The 21595-nt window shown below is 43.9% G+C and overlaps 2 protein-coding genes across 6 annotated transcripts in view; one reads left to right on the plus strand and one right to left on the minus strand.

Annotated features, from left to right (window-relative positions):
- CCDC93 (coiled-coil domain containing 93) overlaps positions 1–5781 on the plus strand; it is a 33040-nt gene extending 27259 nt beyond the window's left edge. Inside the window, exons 20-23 of the mRNA XM_066553983.1 lie at positions 1603–1640; positions 2477–2561; positions 3224–3337; positions 4511–5781. Of these exons, the coding sequence (XP_066410080.1) occupies positions 1603–1640; positions 2477–2561; positions 3224–3337; positions 4511–4564 (291 nt within the window). The 3' untranslated portion in view covers positions 4565–5781. The remainder of the gene's footprint in view (positions 1–1602; positions 1641–2476; positions 2562–3223; positions 3338–4510) is intronic.
- On the minus strand, positions 795–17803 carry LOC136559082 (5-hydroxytryptamine receptor 5B-like). Of its 5 annotated transcripts, none has more exons than XM_066553985.1 (5): positions 17002–17803; positions 14445–14532; positions 5421–10161; positions 4490–4574; positions 795–1107 (listed from the first exon to the last, which is right to left on the minus strand). In XM_066553985.1, the coding sequence occupies exons 1-3, from the start codon at positions 17773–17775 to the stop codon at positions 9902–9904; spliced, it is 1122 nt and encodes a 373-aa protein (XP_066410082.1). In that variant the 5' UTR covers positions 17776–17803; the 3' UTR covers positions 795–1107; positions 4490–4574; positions 5421–9901. The 5 variants fall into 5 exon arrangements, with proteins under 5 accessions (XP_066410082.1, XP_066410084.1, XP_066410081.1 ...); XM_066553987.1 differs by having other exon boundaries at positions 4490–4637; XM_066553984.1 differs by having other exon boundaries at positions 4490–10161.
- Between the last annotated feature and the right edge of the window lie 3792 nt (positions 17804–21595).

The raw sequence follows: 21595 nt of genomic DNA on the forward strand, positions 1-21595 counted from the left end.
TCATTGCTTTAAAACAACAATATTAAGAAATGCTGTACAGTTGAATTTTGGCCATGAGGGTTTTAGTTCTGACATGAAAGGTCTCTGTGATCATGGCTCATATTTAACCCTATTTGGAGAAAGATGCATTTTTTTAAAGGCTTTAACAGTAATTTTTTTCATAACTCTTTTAATTTTGAGGTGTGTATGCTGATTTCACTGTAGTGTGACACATCCACACTCTTTCTATGCCATGGTTGTGCAGCACTGCTGGACAGGGCTACTTTTCCTGGCTTGAATGTGTGTATATATATATGTATAAACTGTAATTATGTTCTCAAGCACAGGCTTAGTGGAAGTATCTTGAGGCAGGGATGTGAACATGGCAAATATTGATGAGTAATGCAATATTTTCACTGCTGTAAATGACAGGAATTCCTAAGCACCTTGGCTGCTTGGGAGTCTGTTCAGAATTTGTTTGAATTTATCCAAGGGTCAGGAACACCTGCAGATTCTGCCATGCCTGCTTATTGCTATCTCATTCAGGTGGAGGATTTTAGATTTAGGAGAGATGAGTTCAGTTTTCTGTGGCAGTGGGGCAGGTGATTCTGTTTGCAGCCCTTGGGTTTGCTTAGTGCAGAACTCTTCAAGTTTCTCTCAAAAGGAGAAACTGCTGGGAAGGCTTAACCACAGGAGACTTGCAAGATGTATTCAAAGCTGAGAGAAAGGATCACATTAATTTCCAGTTGTTGAATTTTAATGCTCTAGGCAATATGTAAAAAACAGGAAAAAAAATCAAAGGCAGTTACATAGGATGTATTCCATATAGTTTTATTAGTTGGGGGAATTTATACAAACAGCAAAATATTCCTGGGAGTAAATGTTATAAATGTCTATTTTTGTCTTCATTGGGTGCAATGCTACTCTCTTGTAAAAGAAGCCACACCTCTGAAATGCCATTCTGTGCTTTTTATGAGTTCACCTTTTAGTACCCAGTAAAATACCCATAAGCAGCAGAGTGAGTTATGATGCATGGCTGGTAGGGAATCTGTAAACCTCATCTGCACAAGGAAAGCAGTGCAGGAATTCACCTGCTGATACTGCACTGCTTGGAGAGTCTTCAGAGCCCTGTGTGGAAACAGATTGTGTTGAGTGGTTCCCATCTCAAAGGCAAAAGTGTTTCTTTCCTGTTTATTTGTGATGTGCTTGTGCACATGTCAACAATCACCATTGAACACTGGACCAGCATCTGCTTTTATGTCAAATTCCAACACATGTTAAACACGTGTACAGGCCATTTCACTTTATTGCTTTAGTTTGGGAAGGCATCATGCTGGAAAACTCTCAGTGCTATAATTGAGTACCAGTAAAATTAAAAATATCAGTTGTGGTCCAACACTTTTGCTTCTGTCATTCAACCAGTGGGATAGATTTTACTAAATCAAAAGGATTGTGGTTTATCTTCTGAAAGAAAACTCATGGTGATTTTTGTACATCTGTCTGTTTTTGAAGGCATTATCTATATAGTAACTTTTTTTAAACTAAAATTCATCTTATTGTCTGTGAAAACTCATACCAGAAAAGACAAATGTGTATTTTCATCATTTTTTTTCCAACTCACAGGTTAACTTACTGAATTCTATCCATGACAACTTCCACCAGTAAGTTATAGTTCTTTATCTTGTAATAGTTGCAAAGTGGTAGAGTTGGTTGGACAAATGGGAGTGGGCACCAGTTATAGAGACTAAAAATTTCTTAGAAGATTTTATAGTCATAAACTGATTTATAGAACAGTTTATTAACTCTGTTTAAGCCAGTTTGGGGGATCACAGACTTGGAATTACGTAATTTTTATAGCTAACATATGTTTTTAATATCTGACTCTTTAGATGTGGAAATTCAGTCATAATTTTCCTGGAGTTAATTTAAGTCTTTTCCTCCTTTTTGTGGAGTTGTGGTTATTACATTATGTACAAAACATTAGACTGGACGTATTTCAGACATGTTTATTATAAACTACCTCTGTATTTGGAGATTTTGATATATTGTGGAGTCTGTGTAAAATTGTGATTGCCTTGGAAGTTCATGGTCAAAGATCAGTGTGTGAATCAGCCAGCGTTTATTTTTCTCCAATGAGTTCGAGGTCTAAAATAATGATTTTGAGGTCTAAAATGACTTCTAGGCTTTCCCTATTCCACTGAGAAATTGTAGAACTTTTCATTTAGTTTTTAGCAGTTGATTTCTGTAGAGCACAGGAGAGCAAGGAGCAGACTCGAGCTGACAGGGAGCACACCTGAGACGGGCTCTGAGCTCTCTGTGCCCATCTCTTTGGTAGCCGAAGAGCTGCGCTGTCAGTGGTACCAGTGATTAAAAGGATGAATTTTTACACAGAACACTAAGCAGTGAGAACTTTGGACATGGGTAGATGTGCAAGACAGCAGCAGCTGAGACACAGTGTCCCATATCCCTGTCAGGTGTTCCATTTTCTTCTTTCCAGAGCCATGGCGTCGTCCGGATCTCGGGAGCAGTTTTTGCGGCAGATGGAGCAGATTGTAGAAGGCATCAAACAGAATCGAATGAAGGTCTGACTCCCCTCACTTTCTTTGCTAAAACCTGGGAATTATCTCAGCAAAGCCTCTTGGATCTTTCTATGCACAATTATTATCCGTTACATGAGGTGCAAATTAGGCAAACAACTAAAAAGGATTATTTCTTTTCACATTGATCAGGAACTTCTCACTATTAAATGTCAATGAATAGAGTATGACAGAGGTGTTATAACACCTCTGTCTGACAGGAATCTTATACTCCTCAACTTCATTACTGTCACTGTTGTGATTTAAATGCCTGAGACAACTGAATGCCACTGAAATCAGTGAGAACTCTTCCATTTGGACTGGGTGGGTGCAGTCAGACCTGCACCTCAGGCAGTTTCTCAGACTGTGGGAGCTGACTGAAACTGCTTTCTGCTGCTGAAAAGGGTCAGCGGCACCTCAGAATCCCAACCATCATGTGCCCTTTTCCCAGCTGCACCTACAATGCCACTACTGGTAGTGAGACTTCAGCATCAGGCTTTTAATTTTTAAGAGCTGACCTAAATGTTCACTGCATTTCAAGTATGAGCCAGGGGTATAATTTATGAAGTATCTGTCTCCCCTAGTGTGTTATAGATAGCTGTTCCTTATGCAGTGTGTCCATGTGTATCCCATACATCTGATCTCTTACCCTTCCTGCATACCAACAGATGGAAAAGAAGAAGCAAGAAAACAAAATGAGAAGAGACCAGTTGAATGATGAATACTTAGAGCTTCTAGAGAAACAGAGGCTTTACTTCAAAACAGTGAAAGAATTTAAAGAGGTAAGAACACTTCTGCTGCGTTCAACTGTCATGTTCAGTGACCCATTTTGATGTATTTGTGCATTAACATATCCACAAGATTTCCTGATATGATGCTTATCACACCATGTTCATTATGTACCTTGGTCATTTTCTCCATGTGCATCTTGGACTCTGAATTTGATTCTGGGAGTTCTTTCACTGCTAGATTGGCACCTCTCCATGTTACAGGGAGAGGTCATCAAGCAATTGGTGTATTTAGGTTTTCAAGTGGAATCTCATGAAGGTCTGTGAGCAGTTAGTTATTGGAGCAAAGAGGGGTGTGGAAATGTGTGTGAATGAGGAGGAAATGCAGGATCTTGGTCATGAATCTTCAGGAACCAGCCTTGTTGCCTAGTGGTTGTGAAAGCACTGTATAACACTTCATTGATTTAGCCTTTCCCAAGCTTTTAATCATTATGGGCTTCTGTTACTTGCTGTCTCCATGAGAATGAATGAATGAAAAGGAATGCTGCAGGCAAAATTGTCATTTGGCTTCATATGTTGGAGGAAAATCATCTTTGTGTAATTATTCCTGCTTTGTTCTGAGACAGTTCCTTCCTGCTTCAGACAGCGTACTCTGGCAGAATGACAAGGGCTGTTCAGCTACTCTGACATGCAGAATTTTACATCCTACTTGCAGAATTTAAGTAGATTTATTGTTAGGTTTTTTACCTATTTTTCTTCCATTGCCATGTGAGCTGCTCAAGTCTGCTACCCTTAAAAATAAAAAAGTCATGGTGTGGTACTGAACACAGGTGTACTTGTGGAAATATATTTCCTGACTGAGAATTGTTCCCTGAGCACTGACTCTTTTGCAAACTGTCCTGAGAAGTTCCAGATCATCTACAAGTAATGTCCATTTCAGATTTATTTACTTATAAGTAAAAAGCTGAATTTGCTTTAGCAAAAACTTCAGATGGGTGGTCAGGCAGTGCTCCTTCTGGCTTGCATGTCATAAAGTTTAATGAGTATTGCCATTGGAATAACATTGTGGATGAATCAGAATTATCTTCAACTCATCACTCACTCCAGGCTGCTTTGGATTTGGGAGATGTTTCAAACTGAAAGAAAGGGTTTGGTTCTGTTGATGTGGAGATACAGGCAGCAGAGTTAGGAGCAATTCCTCCTTACCTGTTTGCTCTCTGTTAACAGGAATGCCGTAAGAATGAAGTGCTGCTGTCCAAGCTGAAAGCCAGTTCTTCCTGAAGAGCTCCAGCTGGGGAAATTTATAGAAGATTGTTCAGTCCATTGAATCTCTTTTGTGAGGTGACAGTTATAACTGCAATGTAGATGTATATATATATATATATATATATATAAAATATATATACACACAGCTAAAAAGTCTGGTTTTTCCAGTATGTGTTCAGTTTACATTCCCTCATCACATGGCTGTATTATTCATTATTGCCTCTACTACACAGTAAAGAGTTAACACAGTACAGCAAAATAGAAATACTGTCTAATTTTATTTATTTGGGTTTGGGGTTTTTTTCCCCTACAGTAAGGACAGTGGGAATGTTTTTTTATTTGGGTTTTAACACTGAATTAGGTGAAAATTCTGGAATAAATTTACATGTACTGTGTAGTATGTCCACCACCCCACAGGATGAGCACTGCAGAATGCAGTAGTTTGTTAATTTTGGCCCAAAAAAACCCCACAGAATGAGATTCTTCAAACTCACTTTTCCAGCTAATACCTTCACATTATTTTAGTTTATACTCTAGCCATATATAGGATTCCAGACGATAACAATTAATTTCTAATGGCTAAGAAAATGAAAACTTACCTTGGATAATTCCTGGTGTAAAATTATAGATCTATATTTTTATAAAGTCTAGCTGTTGTATAAATTTCTTTGAAATTTCATTTTTATATATAGAGAGTGTGCTTGTTAAATTAATAGCTCCAGGAAAAAAAACACCTTAATGCTAGGATCACCACGTTATCCCTGGCTGGGATGAAAATCAGAGTCTGTCACTTGTAATATAGGAAGATAAAGATTGAGACATTCTGCTCTAATGAACTGATGCTCACCTTTGAAGACAACAACCTACTTACCCTTTTGAAGACTTGCTCTTGAAAGTTCAGAAACTTTGTGGGACACTTTCTGAGACATTTTTATATCTGTATATACAGTATTTTATAATTCAAACAGTTGCTTTTTGTACTTAACTCCAGGATTTTGGACTGACTTCTTAATGTACATGACATCTTCAGGAGAAGACCCATGTTCCTTTTTGCCACTGACACTGATGACAGCACTGTTCGATTGCTGTCTATGGCAGCAGATATAAAATAAAGGATGTTTGGAATCCAGTGACATTCTGATATCGTGTTTTTAAGGTGGAACTTGCCTCAGAAGCTTTCCCAGGCTCCTGAATCACAAGTGCATTAAAAGATGAATCGTGTCCACAGTTAATGAGTCACTGTGTTTGTGATGTCCTGCTCCTTCAGCACAAACAGAATGAAAACCTTCCCCCTGAGCCAGCTGGGACCTTGCTCTCCCACACTGGTTAGTGAGAGAATAGATCTGGGCTGCTCCTCTTGAATCTGTTCAAAAAGTCAGTCTGCCCAGAGCTAGCAAAATAATGAAGGCAAAATCAGATTCCAAGTCCCTTCAAAGAAGGAAAAATTTACACTCAGCATTCCTTCAAAGAAGGAAACTTGCATTGAGTGCTGCTTGCAGACTTTCTGTAGTCAGCTTTGATATAGGAGGCATTATTTCTGTCTACAAACTTTGCCCTCTATAAAAACTGTCAGGCTCTTTCTAGTTTGTAAATTGAATAACTCAGCTTTGGCACCAAGGAGATGTGCTTGGGAATTCAAGCTGTGCTGTGTTTGTGTATGTACCATGCAACTCTAAAAAAGTAACTTGAATGAGCATTTCAATTTGGGATTTATCATTTTAATCACAATTGCTTTTTAGCATCAAGAAAAATTTCCTAGGTATGGTAAATGGTAGGATAAATAATGAACTTGCATGTAGAATAAATTGTGATTATTTGTTCAGTGTGATGTTAAAATTTATGCTTACATGCTATAAACACAGTAACCTGGAAACTTCCATGAGGACTATAAAAATGTGAGATCCTAGGATCTTGTGATTTTGACTAAGATATAAATCTGAGGTTTGTAGAATGCAGTTGTTGCTCACAAAGGATAAATCAGAGTCCAGATCATAACTCACTGTCTGCTGTAGATGGAGCCCAGGGCAGATGGCCATGACCTTTGGTGTGAGGCCCATGTGAAAAGGAGAAGAAAGGAGCTGGTGAAGGTGTGAAAACAATTCCATCAGTTGTTTTTGCTTTCTGGCACAGACTCTGTGTGTTGGGTGCCATTTCTCCTCATACCTGGGTAGGAACTGACAGCAAGGAGAATCTGCCTTAATTCTCCATCTCAGCTGGTTGCAAGTGAGGAACTGAGACTTTGTCAGAATTTTTCTTCAGTATTGCTGGATTTCCTTGTTGAAAGAGAAAGGTCTTGCCCTGAACTCATTTGCTGTTACCTTGTAAAATACCATTTACAGGACTTGCAGCAAAACCTAATTTCTTTATTAGGGTTATTAGCATTGTCTGCTCATGCTCATCTTCCAAAGCCCTTTCATTTCTGCACATTCTGGGCTCAATGCAGCTGATGCAGATTCTCAAAGCCTTGCTCCAGGATGTGACTCTGCCCTTCTGCTGAGCAAAAGGCTTCAGTAAATTTTTCTAGGAGCAAATTCAGTGTCAGGAAATAAAGTTTAAAACTAGTAGTCCACTGGTTACAAGCAGAGATGATTGGTGTACTCAAATTGGCAGCTTCTATTGGGGAAATAAATACATAACATCTAAGCTGTGCCAAATGATGTCTCTTTAGAATATTTTTTTTTTTGTTTGGATGGTCAAGATACTATCATTAGTCATCAACCTTAGTTCATATGGGAGCATGCAGCAGGTTAGGCAGCAACCACTGATACATATTTTCTTCACCTCACAGCAAGCTGTGAATAAAAACCAGAATTTTAAATCCTGAATCTGTGCTGCCCCCCTTCTAAATGCAGTCTGCATTTAGAGCCAGTGTGGGAAGCTGATTTTGTTGAGAGCTTTCTAAAGCTACTGCAAGGAAATGAAAGCTCTGCTTGCCTCTCATTGTGTGTACAGAGGCTGGCTGTGTGAGCCCATCACTGTAACACACTGCTGGCACAGATGCTTGGGTGGGCAGAGCACTGCCTGCTTAGCTTCAGAACTCCTCACAGCAGAACTCCAGAGGCCCAGCCTCGCCTGCTAAGGGAGCTAAATTCATCCTTGAGGAGGAGGAGAGCTGTGTCAGTGCTCTGCTGCTGCTCTCCTGCTTGTGCTGCAGGTCAGCGTCTGCAGCAGTGCAGGCTGCAGGAACTGCACAGGGCCTTGCAGCTCTGTGGTGTCCTCCCAAGCTCCAGAGCCATGGCAGAGGGTGCCTGCACAGCCTGTGCTGCTTCTGCAACTGGAGCTGGGTGCTGCTCCAGTCAGTTGGAATGTGCAGCTGGAGATCACTGCAGCCATACTGGGATGGGCCAGGGCACCAGTGCTGGCATTGGATTTGTGTGACAGTAATGGCTTGGCTTACCAAGCTCAGGGAGTACAGGCACTAAAATTTGTCCAAAACATGATTATTAGAAACTTCAGGAGTGCCACATGCAGAAGATTTGTGTGCTTTTCAACACCAGCTCAAGATGACCTCTGATTTCCCCCTTCCATGTCATCTGTTTGGATTTTAAAGGTTTAAGAGCAGTGACTCTCTTACATGAAAAAAATTGACTTGAAAAATTTGTCAGTGGTTCTGAATGAGGCTGCGGGTTTTAGTAACATTCAGTCTCTTATGTATGTGCCTTCCTTCTGGTTTAATTAAGCCTCCAAACACTGGTTTGAATGGTAGCTATTCCATATGCAGGCAAGTTGAGAGTCACAAGGGAAAGTTATTTAAATCAGCATTTAAGTCTGAGTCACTGTCTAACAACTCTTTGAAATTCTATTGACTCTATCTACTCTTAGAAATTTGAATTCCGAATTCCCACTGAAATTGAGAGAAGCATCCTCTGCAGGAATGCAGGACACACAGGTGGCTGTGGGCACAGCAGGTCACACTGGACTGTCACAGCACCACCTGACCTCACCATACACTGTGCTCCTGAGGTGCAGCCAAGCTCCCTTAAGCTTCCTGGGACTCTGTGCCAAGCTAGAAATACTCAGAGATGCTGTCAGCTCTCCCACTCAGAGCAGGGGAAGAAGTAAAACCCACCAGAGAAACAAATATGGAGCAAGATGGACTTGGCAGTATGCAAGGAAATAGATTATGTATGTATATATTGTTGGGACAGGGATATTTGTCAGATCTTGGGAAAATGATTTAAGGCTTAGGTTTGAGTCTCTTTGGATTTTGGGGAGTCTCTTAAATCTGATGGCATCAAGACCTTTGTTACAGTAGGAGGAAGTTGATGCCAGCTGACAAACTGTGGCCTTCACACAGGTTGGGTGATGAGCACATTGATGGTGCAAAGGCCCCAGACATGGTGCAGGCACTCACCCACCACTGCCAAGCAGCCAGCACACCTGGTGTCACTGAGCATCCTGTGTGGTGTTTGTCACACAGATGCCTGCTCAGGTTTATGGTAGCACGAAATAACCATGCACACAGTCCCCATTCACTTGGAGGTGTTGGTGTCTATCCTGAGCTCACCTGGGTTTCATAAAACAGGGAGAGTCTAAGCCTGGCAGAGTGAGAGAGGACAACACAAGTGAAAAATCCTCACTGGACCCTCCTGTGCAAGCAGTGAGAACACATTCTCAGGGGCTCTGAATAATTCTATCCTTGCTCCTTGAGTTTCACTTAAGCCCAGGGGACACAGCTGAGCCCTGTCTGAGCAAGCCTGCCCATCAAGCCCTGCTGCTTGCAGAGCACACAGCCCCTCAGTCCTGCCAGGCTGTATTTCTGAGCTGCTTGGTCATCCTCTTTAATTTCACATCAGCTCAAGGACTGATTGACTGCAGCATGTTTATTCCCTCCCAAATAAATCTCAAACCCGAAGCCAGCATCCTGTTCATATCACCAACATGTCAGTAGTGCTCAATTAGCAGCTCCCACGGGTGCCTTTGCTAATGAGGAGAGCTCCAGCAGGGCCCCAGCGCTGGCTGGGCGGGATCAGCCGTGTTGGGTGTGACAGCCGCGGCACCGGCCACACCTCGCTCAGCCTGTGATGATTGAAGGGCAGACGGGAGGCATTCCCTGCTTCCACCTTCTTTGCCAAACACTGGCGTAGCACATCTGTATTTCTAAGGGGGAACTGTAAACTCTCAGTAGGTTTATATCCAGACATCTTCCATCTTCTTTTTCACTGCTCCTAAATTCCCTCAAGTAGCTCTTGTGCATGGCAACTGTTCATATCACAGGCATGTTTCCCTCAAGAAATCTCTCTATTATGCAATAATTGTTTTCTCCTCTGTGTCCCCTTTTATCTTTGCTTTATAAAAAGGTTCTTGAAGGCATTGTTGTAATTTTTGTTAAATGCTGTATAAATGAGAGGATTAAAGAAAGAATTTGAGTAGCCAAGCCAAAGAAAGATGCTTTTCCAGATGGGTGGGATGTTGCAGGAACAGAGGGGACTTATTAATTCTGTGATGAAGAAAGGGATCCAGCACAGTACAAAAACTCCAATTAAGATGCCAACCATCAGAGCTGCCTTTTTCTCTTTCTGTTCTCTCCATGTTTCTCCATCTGTCTGGAAAGTGATAGCTGCACGACGAGCTGTAAACACCATCTGTGGTTCCTGCGAAGCTTCCTTCACCTCAAACAAAAGCAAACACAGTTTCTTACCAAGACAGTTTGTTTGAGTGAAGTATTACTTTTAAATGACAGCACAACATCTGTGCACCTACCACAAAAGGCCTGGACTTCATTCCTTCCATGCTAAAAGAAAGAAAATGCCCCAGAGTGTCAAACTCATTACAATGGAAAAGCTGCCAAGTGTAGCTGACAGACAGAGTTAAATAAAGAGTACCTGGTACCATGTGTATTGTGGGACTCTTTTTCAATTTATTGTCTTGGATGCCTTCAAACCTAAGGGAAATGAGGTTGTTAAGGCAGGCTAACAAGGGCCTGTGTCTGCTGCCTATCCCTGCACCAGACTCATGCTGCTGCATGGCCTCCAGATCTGCTCTAGGTGAACTGCTTCAGCAGGGCTTGCACTAGATCATCTCCAGAGGTCCCTTCCAAGACTAACCATTCTGTGATTCTGTACTTTCTCAAAAAGTACACCATTGCCAGAAAAACACCATTTCAACTGACCTTCAGTTCAAATTCTGGCTTCAGTAGAAGTTATACAAGAGAGGAAAAAATTTCAGCTACTCCAGGCTGTCAACAGTGCTTCTTGTCTCCTCTCACTGAGGGCAAACAGCTTCTGGGCAGAAGTTATTTGTGTGCTTTGAGTCTGACCAGATGAAGACACTCCTTAGAGATTTTAATCTGAAGATAGAAGTGTCTGTGATATTAAAAAGCTCTTCTAGGCACTACAGTTATTAAGGGAGCGCAATAAAAGCAACAGCTTAAGGCTGTAGAATTTGCCTGAGTGATAATTCACAGGCACTCCAAATAGGGGCCATTGTTAAATTAGCTACGCATTGCACATTCATGTGCTACCTTTGTAATAAAGGAGAGCCTGTACTCAGTATGAGCACAGCAATTCAGACAGTGAAGCACTGGCAGTGGCTGAACAATCACTCTTCAGGATGGATATCCCTGTCTGCACCCTCAGACATGAGCCAGGGCTGCAGAACGTAAGGGCAGCAGATTATGGGCACAGGCAAATAATGGAGGGAAATGAAAATCACATCTGTTCTGACAATTAAAATGGGACACCCCTCATGTAGCAAGGATCACACCATTTGTCTGCAGGACTTGCTCTGCACGTCCTTAATCACACTCTGCAAAAAGGGATGAATGTATGACACGAGGACAAATCTGTGACAAGCAACCCTGAAAGATTATGTCTTAGCCCTGAGGAGCAGTTACCTAAGTGCCTCTTGGGAACAGCCATACAAAGGACTTCTCTTGAGCATCAGGCACAGTTTGGTACTGTAGTTAACCTTCAACTCTTGCTCATAAGATAGAGCTTGCTATGTGCCATCATCAAATCACAAAATCAAATCAGAGCCTTCTCACTACTTCTGACTGCAGAATTTCGTAGCAGTGACCCCTTTATCACTTAATTGCATATTGTAAGAAAAGGTTATTTCGTTTCCTTGGCTAGAAGATACCTCAGCCCTCAGGTGTTTTCCACAATGAAGCCAGCATTTTCAGCCTGGTCAAGCCCCTACTGAAGTAAGAGGAGTTTTTATAAACTTCCCTAGTTGTTAGGTCAGGCCTCTGAAAACAAAACAGCAAGTGAAACTAGATCATGGTACGTTTTGTAAATTACTAGATCATGGTATGTTTTGTAAATTACTTGCTAGAACTAAATGCAGCTCTAACTGCATCAAATCTGCAGTTCCCAGTGCCAGCCCCAGAGGCTTCTCATGACTCCACTTTCCAATGTAAGTCGCAACAGCTGACCTTTATCTCCATGCCACACAGAACAAAGGACAAGTATAGAACCTTTGCCCCATTTTGGGTGTAGTGATGAGCACTAGCAGGCAGGCTGTGACAGCAGAAGAGGTGGTCACTGACTGTAAATTAGAGCAGTCCATGGGTATGCTGGAGCCATCTCTGCAGTGCTGCACACTGTTCTCACTCAGTGTCTAGCAGCACACTCTGCCTCGGGCACAGATTTCCTTCCATCTGCCCGGGCACTGCTCCAGGAGCTGCGAGTCAGGAGCACTGGGGAAATAGCTGGCATGAAAGGACTGCTCCTCTGAGGCCAGAATTTGGTTCAGAACTCGGGAAATCAGCTATTTCCAGGACAATGGGCTGTGAGAACTGCAGAGATAACTGCTGTTCTGTGAGACTAATAAAAAGTAAATGAAGGAGATGAGCTCAAGTACAAATCCTTCTACAGTCACAAAGGAGTTTGGTTGTATTCCAGAATTTATTTTTCTGTACACCGATCAGCAATTACAGTTCATCGCCTCTTCTCTTGTTTGTCTGTCCCCAGTAAATTACTACTCCTAAATGGATACATGTTCCCAATTCCTGTGTTCCTAGAATGTCATAGAAAACATGCCACCAAGGAGCTTCTGACAAAATCCCTTGATTTAAAAATGTTCCTTACAGCTTTAATGATTGTTATTACTGGTCCTTTGTAGCAGGTGCTCTGTGTGTGTCTGTCCTGCACCTGCAGGGCCTGCACTAACAAAACAACAGTAATGATAAACATCAATCAAATCTGCCTTAGTATCACAAATATAGAGCTTTGCCTATCACAGTGTGGTTCAGCAAAGGTCACTACTGCCTCAGTGCAGCCCTGGCACACTCCTTGCTCTTTGAAAAAGAGCACAAGAAGCTAAATGCACAACAAAGGATCAAAACAAAGAAAGGTCTACACTGTCTTGGATGCTCCACCAACATGACAAACAGCTCATTTGACAGGGAGAAGAACACCTGCTTTCTCTCACAGGACTTTCTTCTGCTGTAAGCAGGACTAACTGTATTTCTCCTAGGAAATAACTACCCACCCCACTTTGCTTCCTGCCTCACTCTTTCCTGGACATTTTTTGCACCTGTTCTGGACAGCTGAACTTTGTTTCCTGACCCATCTCTTCTACTTGTGCAGAGGCCCAAATAAGAAATAAAAGGTCTGAGATCCCTTCAGAAAAGGAGAATCTATTTTTTTTCTCCCACATTGTCCTGACTGGTTAAGTGAATTGGAGAAGCTGAATGGGCCAAGATGCAGAATAACACAGCACCTCTGGAGCTCTGGGGCCTGATGTTATCCATAGTGGGAAAGACTCTCACGAAACTCTTAAGGATCATGCCTAATGTTTTTATATACACGTACTTTGAGAGGGGAGAAATAAAAAAACAAAAACAAAACAAAAGAAAAAAAACAACAAAACCTCCACCAATCATCAACAGAACTTGATTTTTAACTCTTCCCATGAAAATTTAAACCTGGTTTTGCAGTTGCTACATGTAAGTAATGCAGACATTCAGATCCCATCCTCCTTGGTTTTGCTGGGCTATCCCTATGCTACAAGTGATTTCATTGATTTAAAAGGGCACTCTCCAGCAGTATCTGCTGCTTTTCAAGCAGTCTCATTTATTTCAATTGGACTGTTTAGAAAGAGAATTATTGCCTGCTGTCAACCAGGTGTGACAGAGCATAGCTCTCTGTCAGTGATGATATGTCACTAGGTTTTTAATGAGGGTCACCCATGTCAGTGTTGCCTGCAGAATTCACTTTTCAGGGAGTTTCATAATTGGCAAACCAAAAATTATAAAAGCACCAGCTTAATTTAGGATCCCAATTTGGCAATTATTTTATTTCAAAGGAAAGAAAAACCAAGCTGTCATTAAAACCAGAAGCACCTCAGATGTTTCACATCCATCTCCCTCACCTGAATTTTTTCAAAGGTTTTGAAAAGTATTTTTCAAAAACACAAGTAAAATTTTAACCAAAGAATGACTCAGAGTAGTTATTTTGTACCTATTCTATTCTGCAGCTCTGTAAGAGTGTAGGAACATAAGGTATGTATGCCAACTCCCAGTTTGAAAGGAATGCCCTTTCTCTGTGAAAAAGCCCCAAACCATTATATATATATATATATATACACAAACACACACATATATACACACACATATACAGGCAACCTGCAAAGCACTTTGGTGCCTGACTCTGCTGGCTGACAAACATCAAGATATCACCCTCACTGCTCCACTTGGTGCATTGGTTTTCTCCAAGATACCCTACTGGGTATCTTTTCTTTCTGGTGCATTGGTTTTTCCGAGACATCCCTACTGGCATCTGAGTACTATGAACTCAGACCTTTTCTGTCCTCAGAATTAACCAGCTGGTTGTACCTCAGGCCACCAAGTGCAGCCCTGCTGAGCAGTTCCAGTCCAGCACTACCTGACAGCTCATTCCTGAGTGCAACACAGATGTCTCTCCCAGCAGGGATCACTGCTGTGATTGCTCACCTCCAGACTGGGAAGCACTGCCAGCCTTGGGCATCGTCTGCCAAAAAATCCCTGCTAATATTCCTCGGATCAGCTGGAGCAGGGCAACCTGGAGTGAGGACTGACATAGATGCAGAGGGGAATTCACATCCAGATCACAATGACAGAAGGAAAATGTTGCCAGGGTGAGCATGACAGGAGAGCATTCTCTGAGAATGGAGATGGAAGAAAGTAGAGGGAGGAGAGACATGAAGGGAGAAAGAATGAGAAAATCAGAATGAACTGATGGGCAAACCATGAGAAGCAGAACAGAATTTGCCCCATCAGAGAGGACAGAGCTGATGCTGAGCCTGATCACCCCTGCATGCAGAGAAGCAAAGCTTGGCAACGTTACCTTTGTGTTTGCATGTTAAAAAAACAACAGGGTTATTGCCAAAGAACAGTAGTGATGTGTGTGAAGATTCCCCTCCAGAATTCGCTGGGGAACTGCTACTCTTCCTGTGAAAGTGATGGATCCTACTACTACAAGCTTAAAAAGGATCAGGATAACACTTGGTGAGTACATCTCAGCATCTTAATTTAGAAAGAAAACAAGAAATGCATCCTGAATGCCAGCTTGCTTGATCAATGAGTTCATTTAATGTATATGTGTGCAGCATCAGCTCTTCCTTCAGGTGAAGAGTAAAGTTTGCATCTGAATCACAGAAGCCTTTTAATTTAAGTCAGCAAATGGAGCTGCTGGGACAACAGAGGAAGTTGCCACTACACACCAATTGCAGACTCAAGAATGCCTGTCAGGAGAAGTCAATCACAGTTGATATGTCAATCACACCAATGAGAAAGAAGACCTACTGGCTTGAGCATCTGCTGCTACTGCAATAACCCCTCCAAAATGGGCGTGTAGCTCACTGTGACAGAGCCCTTTTGTCAGTGCAGCCTAGACCAGCCCCCAGACTTTGCATCACAAAAAGCACTCACCTGGCAGCCGTGCTCAGGGCCTCCTGCAGACAGAACTATGACATTTTGCAGCCAGACTCAGTCTTGCTAAAACTGTCATGTGAGGTGTCTCTCCACTGGCTCGAGCAGCAATGCCTCAGCTCATTTCACTTCCCAGAATTTTAGATTCCAGACAACTACTCCTGTATGGGTATGTGTGTATGTAAAAGATAGAGCATGCAAAAACACTACAAACAATCAGCTGGCTTTTGTGCTTGAAGAGATTATACATTAGCTCCAAGCAATACTTTCACTGTACTTAAAACAATTTGGAAGAAATTTGGAGCAAACTAGGGCCTGAAGATCCTAAGAAAAAAAATGCCACTAGAGGAGATATTCTCTACTTTTCTAACACATTTTTTGCTTTTTCATAGAAGATACCTTCATAAACCAATATGTATTAGAAGCAGCTTCAAGATATTATGATCCAAATCTGCAAGTCTAATCACACATAATTGCCAGTGTATTATGCAATTATTGCCAGTGCAATTATGCAATTATCTGGGGACACAACCTACAGTCTCTTACTTGTGACCATCATAATGAGCTTCCTTGCCTCCAAATCTAAGATAGGATTTTGCAGGGGAATGAGGCTCTGCAGGATTAACCCCAATGGAACAAAATGTTCTCTGTAGGTATCTCTAAGATCCACACAGCTCATCTTTGGCTACTGGGAAGGGACTGGGCTTAGGAAGTGCAACGTGTAATCACAAAAACATAAAGATTGGTAGGAATGAGAGCAAGAGTATGTGACAGAAAGCAGGGACAGTTTACAGAGAGCACAGCCAAGCACGGTGGAGGCATGGAATGGGTGACAGCAGCATCATGCAGAGAGCCTGACTTAGCACAAGGAGCCAACCCCAACCTTTCTGAAGGGACACAGCTTTCCTGTCAGCAAGGTGTATCCCCAAAATGAATGAGACCTCCCAAATGGCTAGGGCACTGCAGGATTACAGACAATCTTTGGGATAAGAACATGGTTTTGAAGCCAGCAGGTAATTTTAAACCAGAAACGATTGCTCATTGCTTCAACACTATGCAGTGAGCAGCATTCAAGGAAAAATAGCCTAAGCACATCAATATATATAAGTTTATATTGTGTATAGTGCATTATTTGCTTACCAAAATCTACTCCGACACACAAAGTGTGGTGGTAGATAAGTGCACATTTATCTCAGTACAGGAGGTGGGGATCTGTTTATGACTTTTTTTACCCCACTAATGCTATAAAGAACATAAAGATGGGAAAAAACCACCAAGGAATGGCAAATTCAGAACAAAGAGACAATTTTCAAATGTCTCTCCCAATCGGCAGTGAGCGCACCTGTCCCTTACTCTTATAAAACAAGGAAAAAATAAGAATAAAGCTCTTCTCCAGGAGCTGCACTCTTTGACTGGCTAATCACTGCTCACGTCCAGTCTGTGACAAAGTCAAACACACACACGGGAGCCCCCCAGGGCACCTCGCAGCCTTCTCGCAGTGCCGAACCCACCCTGGCAGGGGTGAGGGCCGGAGCTGCGAGAAGCAGGAGCGCAGTGCCCGGGGGAGCAGCGAGGGCTCCCTCCCCTTGCCCGGCCTTACCTGGGCAGCCTCGGGCAGGGGCACCACGGCGTTCCTCCTGCGGGCCCCCATGTGCAACTTGGACGCCTTGTAGATCTTCCAGTAGACGAAGAGCACCACGCAGAGGGGCAGGTAGAAGGCTCCGCCCGTGGAGACGATGGTGTAGGACGGCTCCTGGCTGAGCTGGCAGCGCTCCTGCTCGGGGCTGTAGGTCTCCCCCCAGCCCAGCAGCGGGGCGAGGGAGATGGCGGCGGACAGCAGCCAGGTGAGAGCGATCATCACGTTGGAGATGCGGCGGCGGGCGAGCAGCGTGTACTGCAGCTGCCGGGTGACGGACCAGTAGCGGTCCAGGGCGATGGCCGTCACGTTCCAGATGCTGGCCGTGCAGCACAGCATGTCGAAGCACACCCACACGAGGCACAGCTCCCGGCCCAGCCGCCACCGCCGTCCCGCCGACAGCTCCTTCACCAGGCTCAGCGGCATCACCAGGGCCGCCACCAGCACGTCCGACACCGCCGTGGAGGCCACCAGGTTGTGGGGCACCCGGTGGAAGGCCTTCACTCGTAGGATGGTCGCCAGCACCAGCAGGTTCCAGAGGAAGGTGGCCACTGTCAGGAGAACCAGCAGGGTGAGGATGAGGACGGTGAAGATGGAGAAGGGCTCCCGGCCCCTCCACGCGCTGCCGCCCACCACCGAGGAGGAGGCGTTGGCGTCCACGTTGGCAGACGAGGTATTGGTGCCCATGCTGGGCTGGCACTGGCCCCGTGGGGAGCAGGGGCTCAGGGTCTCCGCCATGCCCGGGACTAGGGCTCGACCCCTCACCGCTGCCCCTTCCCAGGCCGCCGGCACCGTCCCCAGCCCCGCTGCCGGCGAGCGGGAGCCCCACAGCGGGACGCGGCTCCGCTCAGCGGCCGCCCCACATGTGCCGCCGCCCCAGCGCTGCCCGCCGCTCCCGCCCGCGCCCGCCGCTCCGCACGCCCATCCCGGGCGGCTGGAGAAGGGAGGCAGGCTGGAGAAGGGAAGGGAAGGAAGCACAGCGAGGCTCCGGCATGGGTAGCGCGGCCGGACGGGCGGGCGGCACCGCCGCTGCCGCCCCGCCCCAGCGGCCGCCTCGGGGGCGGCGGCGCGGCCGGGCCGTGTGGGGCGGGAGGCGGCGCCTCCCCGGCTGCTGCCCGCGGCCCGTGAGGGGCGAGACGCCTGCTGCTCTCGGGATATCCGAGCTGCCGGGGCTGGAAGGGGCCTCTGGAGATCACCCCGTCCCACCGCCCTGCCCCGGCAGGGTCACCTCGGGCAGGTGTCACAGGAACGCGTCCAGGTGGGTTTGGAATGTCTCCGGAGAGGGAGACTCCACGCTCTCCATGGGCAGCTTTTAGTGCGCTGCCGCCCTCAGTGTAAAGTTCTTCCTCATATTGAGGTTAAACTTCTTGAGTTTTAGTTTTTTAGTGGTGTCGCTGGGCACCACTGAAAAGAGTCTGGCACCATCCTCTTGGCACCTCCTTTGAGAACTTAATGTGCATTAATGAGCTCCCCTCTCTGTCCTGTCTTCTCCAGACTAACCAGGCCCAGCTCTCGCAGTCTCTCCTCTTAAAAGAGATGCTCCAGACCACCCCCCCATGACCTTTGTGGCCTCTGCTGGACCCTCTCCAGTAGCTCCTTGCCTTTCTTGTACAGAGGAGCCCCGATTTGGACACAGTGCTCAGATGTGGCCTCACCAGGACCAAGTACGCAGCAATAGTCTGTGTCCCCATAGCCCCAGGTGGTGACAAGACACCCCCTTCTCCCCATGGATCCCATGAGGAAGCTACAGGACACCCTCTTCTCTTCACAGCCCTTTCCTGTCATGTTCCCTCAGTGCTCCCACCAACCATTTCATTGCTCTTAAAATAAGCAATCAAATATGTGACCAAGGGCTTGGAGAAGGACAATAGAATCAAAAGTGAATACAAGGGAATGTCATCTTTCCATCTGGATATTTGGTGCTTTGTGGTGCTTTTGAGAAGTCTGAGGGATGCAAACACAAAAGGATGGACAATAGCAATCTCTTCTAGGTCTAAGTCTACTTCACATCTTCCTTTGCATCTGTTCTCACTTTTCCCTGTTGATCTGGGAATTGATGACAAAAGGACTTGTGACAGAGGTGAAGAATTGCAAAACATATTTCCTAGTCCTCGTCACTTCACCAAACATCAAAACATCACTTCAGGACTCTCTTTAACTGAATCTTTTCGGACTCAGTCTTGTCATAATATTTCTTTCTGTCAGTCTGAAAGTTCTTGGCTTAACCCTTCCTGCATCCTTGTAATTTGTGTCCAAGCTCCTCTTTGCTCAGCTGTGTGAGGAGGTGTCTGTGCTCCCCAGGGAGCAGCTGCCCAGGCCAGCGTTGTCACAGCACCATTTCCAAGCACTTCCAAGGACAGCATGCAGCTTAGTAACAGCTCTGGAGGGTGATGATTCATCCAGAGATAACAGAATTCCAGCCCATTTTGTGAAGCAATGCAGTATTTTTATACCAAATATATAAAATTTAATGTTACATTTTCCAGAAGTTTGTTTTTATCCATTACAGGCAGATTATTTTTAGACCATTATAAAGGGACTACGCTGAACTTGACTCTTTACATATTTTCCATTTTTTGTTTTAGATTCAGAAGTGCTAAAAAAGGTTTTAGCAGACGCAGTTTTATTCCATCCTCATTAGCAGAAAATAAGCCTCCTTTCTAAAGCATTTTAAGAAAAGTCAGTTATATAAATCCTGCAATTGATTTGAGAAATATACAGAAAATTTCAGCTCAAGACAAAAACCAAACCTTCCAAAGTCCTTTGACAGATGGTTCCGTACTTTCACGATTGAAAATGTGATGGAGAATCTAGGTGTCACATAGATGCCAGGTAGTATTGATTTTATTAATAATGAAAACATTCAGAGGTGATTGCAACCACTCACAGAGGAGCCCAGAAAGCCCTGGGTGTCTCAACATCTTTAGCTGACAGCCAGAATAGAGAGGAGAGTTTGGAAATTTTGTAACTGTTATATAAGATTTTGCAGAGCCTACAATTTTCCTTTTTTTTTTTTTTTTTCCCTTTAAACTCTGACCAACTGGGAAAAATAGTAGGTGGTTATGTTTTTCAGTGTTGCAGCTTACAAAAGTGTCTGGGAAGATGGACTGCTATTGAGGAGTATGCTAAGGTTTTGGGGTTTTTTTTTGAAAAGTGAATGCAGTTCTTAAGCTGGATGACACCCATATAGCAAAGTGAATGTGTTTTTAGACAGGACCCTGATTTTCCATTTGTCTTCCCTTCTTCCAATGGCATCTTTCCTCCACCTCTCCTCACAACTCCATATCAAAAGTTTATCGTGGTGGCTAAGAGGAAAAACCAAAAGTAATCTCTTCCCCATACGGCTGTGCAATAAAGAGATTTGACAGAAGCAACATCATGGTATTTATGACTTTGATGCAAGCCAGCAGATTTTTTAGCAGCTAAGAGCATTCCAGCTCAAGAGGCTGGATTCTCATTGTCAGGGCTTAACATCTTCTATAAATCTAAAAGCATCAGACAAACAAAATCCTCAGTAAGCATTGCATGAATTCTAAAATCCTGAGAAAATCAAGCCAATAGAGCAAAAGCCAGGAGCAGTGATAGACTGTATTCTGTATGCTTAGCCCCTTGATTATAGGCTTCTTTCAGCATTACTTTAATTTGAAAATTAAAAAACCCAAACCCAACAACCAACCCACCTTTCAAGGGCTAATAACTGGATGTTTTCTGGCTGTTTTCAGGGCTCTGTAAAATCCCTTCTAAGTTTTGGGCACTTGAAGTGACTGGACAATGATCTCCCAAGCAGGGCAGTGGTACAACTGAAACCCAAAGTCACAGACCTGTGCAGTATCCTGTCAGCACCATGTTTTCCTTCCCAGTGGGACCTCCACTAGAATATTATTTTTTTAAATCATACAGCCCTTTTCACCTTCCTGTGAGTTGCTTTCCCTGAGCCTTAAGTCACTGGCTTGAAAGCAAATCATTAAAGCTTTGGTAACTTACTTAAACTGAGTTGTCAAGTCATACATCAATCAGAAAGGCTGATTAGTGCCAAAATATAAACATATTTCTTATTTACAGCAGACCTCAGTAGATATCTTACTCAATTCTCAACTACTCTTGCTCTACAGTGTCAATAAAGGTGCCTTCTACCTGTGACATTCACCCTGACAAATTTGATGGCAACCCTTTCTGACCAGCGTTGTGCTTGTCTGTAACTCTGCAGCTTTATGGCACAGGAAACTCAGATCATGACAAGATTTTTCACAATTATGAGCAGTAACTCGGTGGCAGAGTGCTCCTTTATGGGCCTGTTCCAAGAACTGTCAAAAACATCTTCCAGTTCAAGCAGGAGAGTTTTGATCACCCCCTTAAGTGGTTTAAAGAGCCCAATTTCTTTGTCAAGGTTCTCAGAGGAAGAAAGCAATTTCTCAAGGCACACGATATTAGTCCCCGAGCGATTGGTCACTGCTATGAGACAAGCCTTGAGAGCCTGATGGCCGAGGTCTATTAACTGCTCACAAGATTGATAGCAGGGGAAGTTGCAAAGGAAACCTTAGAATTGCAGTTTGACAAT

The sequence above is a fragment of the Molothrus aeneus genome, chromosome 7, assembly GCF_037042795.1.
Source record: "Molothrus aeneus isolate 106 chromosome 7, BPBGC_Maene_1.0, whole genome shotgun sequence".
NCBI classification, from domain to species: Eukaryota; Metazoa; Chordata; class Aves; order Passeriformes; family Icteridae; genus Molothrus; species Molothrus aeneus.